We start from the raw sequence: 13,396 nt of genomic DNA, 5'->3' as shown, positions 1-13,396 counted from the left end.
TCTTCCCCTGGAAGTTGAAAACCTTTACCAGACTTCAGAGTTACAAAATAGTTAATATCAGACAGATTCTGTCACTGCAATGATTGTCTAGGTAGGGAGAAAGATACCTGGTGCTTTCTACTCTGCTGTCTTCCCAGAATCCTCCCATCAGATGTACTAACTTTTGTGCTCTATTCACCTGGAGAGGCTCATAGCACACAACCAAAGCCATTTCATTTTCTTGTTTGATTCATTGGCCTCTTCAAGTGAGGTGCTTGGGTTTGCAGCCAGACAGATGCCTATATTCTGAGAGGCCACCTATGTATTTTAAAATTATTCTACTGGTAGGTGTTGGCTTCTAAGTTGTCCTGCGCCACTTTGCTGATTGACAGTGAGCCTGCTGATTGTTGGCAGTGTTCCTGGGTAATTGGTGATTTTGTCCAGAGATGCTGGAATTGGCTAGAGTTTATAGTGCCTCTGGGGTTTGGAAGGCATTGGCTTGTTATACTAGTGCTATTTCTAGCCTGTCCTTGGAGTTCCTCTGCCTTTCTTCTAAGCAAGTGAGATGCTAATATTTCTCTTCTATCAGTCACTGTGAAATTATCCATTTCCCCAAATGAGCACATTTTGATTTGGAACTGTGGCATCTCATCCTAGCTCCATGCCAGGCCACAAAATAGGGCCTGGTTGAGTCTTGTCTTTGCTTTCTTTCTTTTTCTTTATAGTATGTTAGAGCTGTTCAAACAGACAGCTCTCTCTGACCTGATTCTTTGGAGACAATTTATTTGTGCTCTGCTAGAGGCTCTCTGTCTCCTTCCTGTTTTTAATATTATTTAAATGTCATTCACTTGGTTTTATAATTAACCCTTCCCTTTGCTTCTCTGAGGCAGACGTCTGAGCTACCACGTAATTGTGTCTTCCTGTAGTTGGCTTGTTCTTCTCTGCACCTGCTTTACCTCAGTGTCGGGGACAGGTTTTAGTCCTGGAGAAGTTCCCATATCCATTATTCATTCTACTCTTCTACGTGCAACACAATTTGCTGCTACTCTCTCCTTGAATTCAAAGCAGTTTAGGAAAAAATCTGGGGAAGTCCTCATTATGTGGGGTACATTGATGTTAGGGACAGCTCTGCGAACAAGGTTCCTTATGGGGTGAGGGAGACCCGTGTGAGGTGGCAGTATTCTTAGGTGGATGGCACGAAACTCTTCCCATTTGAGAAATAGATCAGCTGCTTCTGCCTCTGGGAATTCACTTGGGACTCAGGGAACCATCAGGGTGCCTATTCCTGGTTCAGCTTCCCAGAACCTGCACGCTATCTTATATTCCACATGCATCTGCATACAGAAGGCAGAACTTCTATGCACTGTTGCCATACTTGATGTGCAAGACTCCCCAAGGGAAGGTTAGGCCAAAGCTAAGTGTGAGACTGACTGGTGCCTCTAATAGAGTCAAAAGAGGCAGCAGTTGCAGCCAATTTGTAGTTCCTGAAAAAGAGCCCAGAAACAAAATTTTCAAAGTGCCTGGTAGACTTTCCAATGAAGAAACAAGTGTGTATGGAGTACCCACTTCCCTACAACTTAACCATATTGCATTTATAATATAATACCTCAAATATCTCACTGACATAGCTTCTCTATTTTTCACTCAATGTAGGTTAAGAGTATTTGGAGCCAGGTATCTGGAGCCTCATTTAATAGAGTTAGCAAAGATTAGGAGTCTAATCCAGGATACCTAAGGATTTCCTAGACTATTGTTGGTACTTAAGTGTATTGGTGGCTTTGATTGTGAACTTTGATGATTATTCTGAAGGCTGCCACAGTGTCGTCTTGAAGGCTACTCGGGATTCATTTTTAATTTGCATTCCTGCCCAAGAGTCCGTGGCTCTCTGTTGATTGAGTATATTTGGCTCCTTTTCTTGAACCCATCAAAGAGGAACCATCTTTGCATGTTTGGCCGTGTACTCCATCCTGTGTATACCGTGATGTACATTTTAGCTAGTCACTTAACACTGAGGTTATAGAAAGTTGGAATGGATGTTTGTGGGGTCATGCTAGTGTTGGTAGAAAGAAAAACATTGACCTCTTGTTTGTTTTTAATTGGTAAAACATGCATAACATAAAATTTAACCATTTTTTTTTTAAAGATTTTATTTATTTATTTGAGAGAGAGTGAGAGAGATTGCCCGAGAGGGGGTAGGGTCAGAGGGAGAAGCAGACTCCCCACTGAGCAGGGAGCCCGATGTGGGACTCGATCCTGGGACTCCAAGATCATGACCTGAGCCAAAGGCAGTCACTTGACCGACTGAGCCACCCAGGCGCCCCAAATTTAACCATTTTTAAATGTACAGTTCAGTGGCATTAAGTATATTCACATCATTGTTGTAAATATTTCCACCTTCCATCTCCAGAATTTTTTCATCTTCCGAAACTGAAACTCTCTGTACCCAATAAACAATAACTCTACATTTCTCCTTCCCCGTGCTCCTGGCCACCACCATTCTACTTTCTGTCTCTGTGAATTGACTACTCTAGTCATATAAGTTGAATCATTCAGTATTTGTCTTTTTGTGACTGACTTTTTCTACTTCGCATACTGTCTTCATGATTCATCCATGTTGTAGCATGTGTCAGAATTTCCTTCCTTTTTCAGGCTGAATATTATTCCATTGTTTGTATACACTGCATTTTGTTTATTGGATATTGGGTTGCTTCTACCTTTTGACTATTGTGAATAATGCTGCTATGAGCATGGGTGTATAAATACTTGTTCAAGTCCTTCCTTTTCACCTCTTGTTTTTGAGAGTGTGGAGGTTAAAGTGTCCCAGGTCAGTGGGGTGAAATCCTCATGTTCTTTTTTTTTTAAATCCTCATATTCTTATGAGAGAGATGCACTTGAACTTACAGGATTTTTTTCATTGGCCACTTTGATGTATGAGGGCCTGATCAGTGGAGTTCTGACTAAAGTTATGGTTTGGATTGCAAATATAGGTGTTGACCCTAGATAGCTAGCTCCCCCACCGTCAACAAATGTTTCTTTAATTTAAATTTAGGAGGAACCAGTACAGTTGTACAGACCTTGGCAGGGGGAGTTCATGGACCTTCTTCCCAATATGTTGCCCTTAATGCAGTTTAGCTCCAACTAGCTATGTGGCTTTGAGTAACTTATTTAACCTTTCTGAGTTTCAATTTGGTCATCTGTAAATTGGGACCAATAATACCTTCTTCATTGGATAGTTAAGGGGATTTGATGAGAATAATGTACTTTAAGTGCTTTACATAATGCTTAGCATCTAGCAGGCACTTAATATATGTTACCTCCCGGGGCGCCTGGGTGGCTCAGTTGGTTAAGCGTCTGCCTTCAGCTCAGGTCATGATCCTAGGGTCCTGGGGTCGAGCCCCGCGTCGGGCTCCCTGCTCCGCGGGAAGCCTGTTTCTCCTTTTCCCACTCCCCCGCTTGTGTTCCCTCTCTCGCTGTCTCTCTCTCTCTCTCTGTCAAATAAATAAAATCTTTAAAAAGATATATATGTTACCTCCCTTGCCACTTATGGCCACTGTGTTTCTCCCTTTGAAAAGAGACGAGTGTAGTTTGGGGCAGGTGACTTCTGTAGTTAAGTCTCTTTTTAAGGTGTCACATAGAGGGCAGTAGAAAAGAGGAAGGTTTGAGATACTTTGTGCGAGCTTCTGGCACAGTTATTAGCTTGTAGTTGTCAGTCAGCAAGAAGATATGATACATTCCTTTATATGGTATGTCTGTCTGGCATTGGCGTTTTGGGGCAGCGCATTCCTGGGGCTATGGAGGATGGAAGCTGATGAGAATTGTCTGTTAAGGCCTGGAAGGTTTCAACTACGAAGATTGTCTGCATCTAAAAGGATACTCTCTGCAATAAGCTCTGCCATTCTGTTTTGTGGGGATGAGCAGCCATTGCTCACCAAATGGGCAACACTATTTACACAGTGTTGAGTTACTATAACATAGGCCCTTCTTCTTTGGAAATATCTCAGACTAAGCATCAAGTCTTTGGTAAGGAGGGGCTTATATTAGCCTCTTCTCCCCTTATAAAAACTATTTAAAAATTGGAGGGGCTCCTGGGTGGCTCATCAGTTAAGCGTCTGACTCTTGGTTTCCGCTCAGGTCATGATCTCAGGGTAGTGCGATTGAGCCTCCAGTTGTCAGGCTCCACGCTCAGCGGGGAGTCTGCTTGTCCCTCTCCCTCTGCTCTCCCCCCAACTCTCTCTCTCTCCCTCTATCTCTAAAATAAAAAAATCTTCAAAAAAGTTGGAAACATGGTAAACCAAAAGGTTATATTTAAAAAAAAAGGACAGGGCGTCTGGGTGGCTCAGTTGGTTAAGCGACTGCCTTCGGCTCAGGTCATGATCCTGGAGCCCCGGGATCGAGTCCCGTATCAGGCTCCCTGCTCAGCAGGGAGTCTGCTTCTCCCTCTGACCCTCCTCCCTCTCATGCTCTCTGTCTCTCATTCTCTCTCAAATAAATAAATAAAAAATCTAAAAAAAAAAATAAAAAGAAAGGACATCCTGCTCCCCTTATCTCCACAATGACTACAACATGTACTTGATACCAAACTCTTACAGACATATGACTAGTTAACAATGTTATGTTTATACAACCAACCTCTTATCTTTTATAGTTATCTTAACTCTTCTCTCTATGTACTGCTACTTCTGTGACTATCTGTGGAACAGTTTGGCTGGTCATGTGCCCAGATGACACCAAGTGGTGTCAGATTTCTAAAAATGTGTGTGCGTGTGTGTGTGTGTGTGTGTGTGCACGCGCGAATGTGGAGAGTGGTGAGGCAGGAGCCAGCCAGGATGAGCTCTGTGCTACTTATGCGTTGGCACTGAGATCCTGAGTGCCAGTTCTCTAGTGTCCTTGACCTGCCCCTGTCTGATAAGAAGCTGTTCTCTTCTTTGGCCTGCAGTTAAATCCTATGCATAGCTCTATACCATAACAGCTTATGAATAAGCTTGACTATTAATTATTTATACCAGTGTTTTTTGTCTTGTTTTGTTTCAGTTCTGATTTTGCATAAAGAAAGGGGATCTTGCCTCCCTTTATTTTATTTTTTTTTAAGATTTATTTATTTTAGAGAGAGAGAGGGCGAGTGAGAGCATGTGCGTGTGCACGAGCAGGGGGAGGGGCAAAGGGAGAGGGAGAGAGAATCTCCAGCAGACTCCCTGCTGAGTGGGGAGGCTGACACTGGCTTGATCTCACGATCCTGAGATCATGACCTGAGCTGAAATCAAGAGTTGGACACTTAACTGAGCCACCCACGTGCCCTTGGCTCCCTTTAAAGTCCAGATCCAATCACATTCCATGTTCAGATCTTAGTTTTAAAGAGGACAAAGCTGAGCGAGGGGGATAGGACAGTTTTAGTTGACAGTTACATGCTGTTTCTCTCCTTCCCTCCCTCCCTCACTCCCTCCCTCCCACCCATCCTCCCTCCCTCCTCCCTCTCTTTCCCTCCCTCCCTCCCCCTTTCTCTCTTTCTTTCTTTCTCTCTCTCTTTCTTTCTTTCTTCTAAGATACTACAAAGGAGGCAGAAACAGAGAAAAGGGGAAAAAGGTGTGTGATAGGTGAGCTGTAGAGAAGAACAACGAGAGCAGATACAGAGGCCCTGCTGAGGCAGTTGATGCTGAGAGAAGCTACTTGGGAGTCTTTCCCAAGTTGCGAATGGGCAGTAGAAAGGTAATAATGAGGTATTAAGCACCTGTTCTCTTTTTTTTTTTTTTTTTTAAGATTTTTTATTTATTTATTTGACAGAGACAGAGAGAGAGGGAACACAAGCACGGGGAGTGGGAGAGGGAGAAGCAGACTCCCCACTGAGCAGAGAGCCCGATGTGGGGCTCGATTCCAGGACCCTGGGATCATGACCTGAGCCGAAGGCAGACGCTTAACGGCTGAGCCACCCAGGCGCCCCATGCACCTGTACTCTTAATAAGTAGCTCAGGACCAAGAGAAAGAGTGGACCAGATTCATGAAAATAACCTGGAATAGCCATTAGGTGGAGAAAGTTATAAACCAGAGTCAAGAGAAGTGTTGGGAACAGTGTAGTCAGCAAATCTAAGCACACCATTTATAGGTAAGCTTCCCTCCCTTTAACATTTAACTCCATCTGGCACCTTTATTTAATCTTAGTGGAATGGCAAAAGAATGCTAAACAGGAGACCAGGTTCTAGTCTCAGCTTAGTCACTAGGTACTTGGGGTGGTGGGGGGAAGAAGTGTTTTCTAATCCAAAAATGAAGGAACTGGATTATATGATCTCTAAAGTCCTTTCTAGTTCCAAAAATCAGCTATGCTGAAGCCTCACAGACTTAGAACTTCCAATACATCAGGTCAAAGGACAGCAGACCATGTGTGTGTAGTGATGTAGAGGACACCGAACAGTTGACAGAATGAGTGCAAAGTCAGGGTGATGATGAAGGATTTTCAAAAAGCACTATTCCATGGGATGTTGGGGCATTCCCTCTTGAGGAGGAATTGTGGTCCCTGATGTCAGAGGCTTGTGGGAGCCAATTTTGAGGTTGCTTTGTTCATTTTCTCTGCCTATTAAATTTCCTCTAGAGAATGACCACTTCCAGGTGAGAAAACTCTGGCCTTTTTTGGAGGTTGGGGTGGGGGGCGGAGTAGAGGTCTGCCTGAATTATCAGGGGTAGAATGCAGGTTCTCCCTGGCATTGACTCTCAGAGTATTGCAGTGCTGAATTCTCCTTCTCAAAACTATTTGGCTTCACTGATGTCTGTGGTAGTTGGGACACAGGTTGCTTCTTGGCCTGTGCCGGACTTGCTCTCTTCCTCCCCTTATATTTATCACTTTGTCATCCCTGACTCTGAATCCCAGAGATCAAAACTAGCTGTAGTCCAGCAGAGGAGCAATAAATCATCGCTCCCACTTCCTTTTCTCCAGGTTTTCTGCTCCTTAATTACCACATAACCACTGCTGAGGTTGCATCTTTGTGCTGCGTGTGCTAGGGACAGAAGCCCTCATTGATTGGACGTGTGCAAAAGCTGCTTTGTCTCTCTCCAGCCATTATGTTTTGCTGTTCTACCCAGCGCCACGTGCTCTTACCCATCCTTTTCTCTTGTCTCCTGTGAGTTTTTAGAGTCTGATTGTCAGGTGATTTACCCATTAACAGGGCTTGCTAAGCTCTGGGGGTAGTGGGTAGAGTGGGCAGCCCTTAAATAACTCGGCAAGATGATCTTATTAAAGAGAGAGGTTTGGGCTGGGTTAGTCATTTTTATATGGATGTTAGCTAGTCCCCTTTATTCTCTGAGCTCCTGGTAGGAGTTAAGCAGGTCGTGTGATCAAGAATGGGCTCCTATGGAGCTTTTTTTGGGGTCTAGTCCAACAGTTTGCTTGTTAACAGATAACATCAAAAGGGCCAGCTGCCTGTCATTTGCCTTTCCATTATGAAACCTCAGAGAACTTGAGTCAGTGCAAGGGTGAAGAGTTCATAAATGAGGGTGCCTATGACCTTCATCTCTAGCAAGGCTTTTTTACCATTTGAGGGGAAGATTCAGGCTTTAGAAATAGAACGTAGACAGGCCCTTGTACTTTTCCTTGCCTGCTGTTTCTTTACTATACCTGTGATTTCAGAGGTTGAGAGTAAGGAGTGTTGTGTGGCAGGCAGCAAGTATCTGGAGAGTCTTACTCCTACTCATCATTCCCTGCTGTTTCAAATCAAAGCTCACATCTCTTCTCGAAGGGTAGTAAACTTCACACAAAGCTCAGACAAATGGACTTCTTTGCCGGCAAAGAAGCAGATATGGTCTTAGAAAAGGAGAGGTCAAGTCTTTTTTTGTGTCCGTGGGAGTAGAGAAGGTTTAGGGGGAGAAGACAGAAGGACCACCAATTGGTTGCAGCTGCTGAACCCCTTCTTCATAGTTTCCCATCAAGTAGGGGAGGTAGGTACAGCGGCAGTAGTCATGATGGGCACAGAAGTAGGATTTACTTCATGGGTGTGGGTGAAAGAGAACAGGCAACTGATGATTTCTTTTATGCTTAATATTTATTTGCAAAAATGTCTTTATACCTACAGTGTTAAGCTAGGTATTTGGCAGTCAGTCTTTTAACTGAGGTTGCCTGGGTTTTAATCCTCATTAAGCATATCAGGGAGAAAGGGGACCTTTTTGGTAAATGTTGTCATGGTTGAGAGAGGAAAGGGTAAGCTGTACTTTTGTTTGAACAGTTAGGGGCTTTTTTTTCTCTTCCTGAGCTCTCTTCCCATCTGGAGCTGAAGTGCAGTATAGTTGGCCCATCTGGTGACCAGTTAGAATTGAAAGGTGCCCCTCTTAGCTATGATGTTTGAAACAAATGCATAGCTAAAACATTGTGAAATGACATGCCATTAGCCTAGGATGAGAGGGGGATCCTCATTTTGATCTATAAATTGAACAAATTTGGTGGGGAAATCACTGTGTGGGAGTAAATTTGGAATACTAAGAGGTCCTTTTTCTTTTTTTTTTTAAGACTTTATTTATTTATTTGACAGGGAGAGACACAGCGAGAGAGGGAACACAAGCAGGGGGAGTGGGAGAGGGAGAAGCAGGCTTCCCGCGGAGCAGGGAGCCCGATGCGGGGCTCGATCCCAGGACCCTGGGATCATGACCTGAGCCGAAGGCAGACGCTTAACAACTGAGCCACCTAGGCGCCCCCCCCCTTTTTAAAACATTTGTTTGTTTATTTTAGAGAGGGGGGGAGAGAGCAGAGGGAGAGAATCTCAAGCACACTCCTCACTGAGCACAGAGCTGGATGCATCAGATCATGACCAGAGCCAAAACCAAGAATCAGAAGCTTAACTGTCTGAGCCACCCAGGAGCCCCTAAGATGTCCTTTTGTAGTCAGATTTCCAAGTTTAATTGCTATTAAAGAAGTGGCACAAAGAGGTCAAACTGTGGGTCTCCCTTGCAGCAGCTGGAGTCATGGCAGGACAGATGTTTAGAAAGTTTCTTCCCCTCTTTTGCCAACTTTTAGTGGAAAGGAGAGCTGCCAAAACTGTAACCAGAGGAGGCATTATGCTTCCAGAAAAATCTCAAGGAACTGTATTGCAAGCAACAGTAGTAGCTGTTAGATTGGGCTCTAAAGGAAAGGGTAGAGAAATTCAACCAGTTAGTATGAAAGTTCAAGATCAAGTTCTTCTCTCAGAATATGGAAGCACCAAAGTAGTTCTAGATGATAAGGATTATTTCTTATTTAGAGATGGTGACATTCTCGGAAAGTATGTAGACTGAAAGAAATCATTATTGAAATGGCATTAAGTGAAGCTGCCCATTCCAGTGAAGTTGTGTAATCTTTCATCATGTAATTTTTGTGTCTCTCTTTTATGATAAACTAATAGTATATAAAAAAAAAGTGGTACAAAGAAGTAGATTTTTAAAAACCTTCTAAGAGCAGATAAACAGGTATGTGCTTGGGAAAGTCACTGCTTGCTTTAGATATATCTACCTTACGTGCTTTTAAAAAATTCTTGGTAGCTGTGACTTTCTTGTTCCAGCCCTATTTGGATTTCTTAAATCTATTTTCATTGTTTGATTCTTTATTAATTATTCTTTGAATACCTTGTTGATGTCTTTTTTTTTTTTTTAAAGCCTTGATAAATTTGCTGAAGTTCCTTATGTCAAATGAGACTGTACTTCTGGCCAAACACAACATTTTTACATTAGCTCTTATGGTGAGTAACAAAAAAAATATTTCTTAAGGGGAGTGGGAGGTACAGGCTTCTAGTTGTGGAAAGAATAAGTCATGGGGATAAAAGGTACAGCATAGGGAGTATAGTCAGTGGTGTTGTAATGGTGTTACATGGGGACAGACGGTAGTTCCACTTGTCGTGAGCATAGCATGATGTATAGACTTGTTGAGTCACTATGTTATACACCTGAAACTAATGTAATGTGTGTCAATTGTACTTCAATTAAAAACATTTTTTTCCCCTTTTTCTGAAGCCATACCCTAAGATAGATAGGCCAGGTTGAAACAGGAGCTAGTATTCTGGGGACTAAGGCGTAGGGGGAGTCAGGCCTTTATTTTCCTTTTGGATTTGAATCTCTAGACTGGTGCTTCCCACTCTTCCTCTCTCACCTATGTCTTTGGCAAACTTGAGACTCTTTCTCTTTCATGAGAGTGTATTGTTTGGTAGGGACAGGTGTGGGTCAGATCTCTGTGAGCCTTGGTCCCCGGTGAGAGACTGAACTACTAGGCTACTATAGTCTCTATGTTGGTACAGAGCAAAGCCTCTGGAGGTGTCCCAGCCAGATGAATGGTTCCATCATGGCTGCACTTGGTTTCAGAGGGACATTATAGATGCCTATTTATCTGACTGGTTACTTGGGGTAGAAGGAGGACATTGTGCGTTTTGACTGTCTTCTCAGGTTGTTACCCAATGTGTTCATAAATGTTTAACATTTGAGGGGAAAAAGCCCTGATTTGTAGCATTTGTGGATTTCTATGGTACAACTATTCCCATCATGGCCAATTTCAAGCTGACAATGTGACGTTGTTGAATGTAGAGCTGGGGAGATGAGCAATAACACACCATTATATGATATTCCCACCACACAGGTATAAGAAGTGTAAATTAATCTCAAGAACATAAATAATACTAAAAGATAGAAAGTAATTAGGAAGTTGTAAGTTTGAGTATTACCTTCATTTTAATGTAATTTATTGAATTGTAAGTTTATATGTCAATTTGTAATAATGGCTTTTTTGTTAAACAACCAGCTCACAAAATTCCTGAAAATTTTAACAGTCGGCTCTTACAAGCCAATAAGAACAGGCTACAGCATACTACTGACAATACCCTTCTGGTCTTCATAGCATGATGCCTGTGTATGGGCTTTTGCTTCTTTTTTATTTATTTATTTATTTTTGAAAAATTTTTAAAGATTTTATTTATTTATTTGACAGAGAGAGATACAGCGAGAGAGGGAACACAAGCAGGGGGAGTGGGAGAGGGAGAAGCAGGCTTCCTGCTGAGCAGGGAGCCCGATGCGGGGCTTGATCCCAGGACCCTGGGATCATGACCTGAGCCGAAGGCAGACGCTTAACCAACTGAGCCACCCAGGCACCCCTTTTGCTTCTTTTTTAGATTGTGAACCTATTTAATATGTTTATCACATATGGCGACACATTCCTGCCCACTCCCAGCAGCTATGATGAACTCTACTATGAGATTATCCGCATGCACCAGAGCTTTGACAACCTCTACTCTATGGGTAAGCTGTCTTTTCTTTTTACTCCCCTCCCCGCCATCAGCTGCAAATTTTGGCATGTAAGAGGAAAAGACTACAAAAGATTCTCTTCTAGTTGCTTGGTTCCCTGCTTGGCACAGAAATCTAGAAGTCTCTTCTCAGGCAATAGGAAGTTATATGTGGAGTTCTTTGATTTTGGGAACTCAAAATTCATCTCAGGACAAAGCTGGTTAGCAGCCCTATAGCCCTTATGTTTGTGAGAGAGAGAGAAAGTAGGTAGGCTTGTGGATTTAGTGACTGCCAGTGAGATGGGAGTGAAAGAGTGGGTGGAAATTGACAGCGGCAAATAGAAGAGCTTGGATCCCAAAAGAACATTGTGTGATTTGAGAAGGTACAGGATTTTAAAGAGTTTTAATGTACCTATGTATTTTTAGCATAACCTACAAGAAGAAGTGGGCAGTAGATAAAAATCTCTCTTGCCATCCTTTTGGTGATTGGCTCAGTGAAAATTTACTTTGTGGCCATAGTAAATATAACTTATTTCTGAAAGAGGACATGTATTTCTGTAAATTTGAGTGAAGAGTCTACAAACCTACCTGGAATTTGAAAGGTCAGGAAAGGTTTCTGTAGATTCCACAGAAACAGAAAGCCCCTCACTAAAGCTTTAAAAAAAAACAAACAAACCCTCACTTACTAGCTTTATTGAGGTATAATTGATATATAATAAACTGCACTTGTTTCAAGTATGCAATTTTTGATAAGTTTTGACATACATCTATATATACGAAGCTTTCACTACACTCAAGATAATGAACATATCCGTCACCTGCCAAAAGTTTCCTTTATCCCTTTATGTCCCTCCTACCACCTCTAACCACCTCTGTCCCTTGCTTTCTATCTCTGGGCAACCACCAGTCTGCTTCCTGTCACTACAGATTAGTTTGCTTTATCCCTTTTGTTGGGACTATTTGTAAAAACTCTCTCCCATATCAAGTGCAAACTAGAGGGGATTTGGAACAAGTACTAGGAGAAAGCGTAGAAGCAAACAGTAGAAAAGGAAGGATTGCCTAGGAGGACAAAATTTTTCTTTCTTTTTTTTTTTTTAATAAAGATTTTATTTATTTATTTGACAGAGACACAGCGAGAGAGGGAACACAAGCAGGGGGAGTGGGAGAGGGAGAAGCAGGCTTCCTGCCGAGCAGGGAGCCCGATGTGGGGCTCGATCCCAGGACCCTGGGATCATGACCTGAGCCGAAGGCAGATGCTTAACAACTGAGCCACCCAGGCGCCCCGACAAAATGTTTTTCTAATAGATTTTCTTTTTTAGAGCAGTAGAGAAAAACTTTTAAGAGCCACATATAGCTTTGCTATGACATCTTAGGCAGTGGGAGTAGGGCCTTGTATTAGTAGGATGTTTTCACCTGCAAGTATCAAAAAACTCTGACTTAAACTACCTTGAACAATAGGAAAATTATTTCACTTTGCAAGAATTCTAAGGAATGACACTTCCAGAAAGATGTGATCCGATGCTCAAGGACCCGGGTGTTTTCTGTTTCTCCACTTTCTTTCTTAGTATAATAGCTTTAGCATCAGGTCAGCTCCCCTGAGAATAACAAGTTCCAGTTGTCTTATCAAGACACGTGGTCTTTTTGTAGGAGCTAGGAAGTCTTCCATGAGAACCCTTTAGCAGACTTCCTATTGCCAAATGTGCTCAGTGTTCCTAATGTGGTTTTGTGTTCACCCAGCTTTACCAATATCCTTGTTTTCGAGAATGTAGAATTTTCCAAGGGTGAAGAGCTGCCTCAGAGGCCTTAGCATCCATTAATAGATGAATAAAGATGTCTTTCAATGAGGAAAGGAAGGAGAGTTGGAGTGGGGGAGATATTTTATAGAAGCCTGATATACCTACTCAACTGGGCCATGTGCACAGTCAAATGAGGTAAGCCCTTGTAGCTACAGCAACAAGATAAGAGAGGATATCTGGGCATGCTCAAATCTGCCAAGGCAATTAAAATGTGAACCAGGAGATCACAAATAGGAAAATGAAAAATTTCGCTAAATGAAACACAACAAAGAGCATGTTTCAGTGCTTTCCATTTTGTATAAAGTATGATGAAAAAACAGTTTTGTTTTGTTTTTTAAGATTTTATTTATGTGTTTGAGAGAGAGTGAGAGAGAGAGAGATCACGAGCAGGGGGTAGGGTCAGAGGGA

General features: G+C 42.5%; 2 protein-coding genes across 5 annotated transcripts in view; both read left to right on the top strand.

The window, feature by feature from the left end:
• ARMH3 (armadillo like helical domain containing 3) overlaps positions 1–13,396 on the top strand; it is a 179,057-nt gene that overhangs the window by 68,999 nt on the left and 96,662 nt on the right. For 3 of the 4 annotated variants that reach the window (XM_032422949.1, XM_032422948.1, XM_032422947.1), the window contains 2 exons: positions 9,583–9,665; positions 11,082–11,208. The exons of the other annotated variant lie outside the window; for it this stretch is intronic. In XM_032422949.1, coding sequence (XP_032278840.1) covers positions 9,583–9,665; positions 11,082–11,208 — 210 coding nt within the window. The remainder of the gene's footprint in view (positions 1–9,582; positions 9,666–11,081; positions 11,209–13,396) is intronic. 4 annotated transcript variants of the gene reach the window in all.
• On the top strand, positions 8,813–9,351 carry LOC116643887 (10 kDa heat shock protein, mitochondrial-like). Its single transcript, XM_032422951.1, has one exon. It carries the CDS (start codon positions 8,917–8,919, stop codon positions 9,223–9,225), a length of 309 nt encoding a protein of 102 aa, XP_032278842.1. The 5' UTR covers positions 8,813–8,916; the 3' UTR covers positions 9,226–9,351.

The sequence above is a fragment of the Phoca vitulina genome, unplaced genomic scaffold, assembly GCF_004348235.1.
Source record: "Phoca vitulina isolate PV1807 unplaced genomic scaffold, GSC_HSeal_1.0 scaffold28, whole genome shotgun sequence".
Lineage (NCBI taxonomy): Eukaryota > Metazoa > Chordata > Mammalia > Carnivora > Phocidae > Phoca > Phoca vitulina.
Note: the sequence above shows the minus strand (reverse complement) of the source record. Positions and strands in the feature narration are given on the sequence as shown.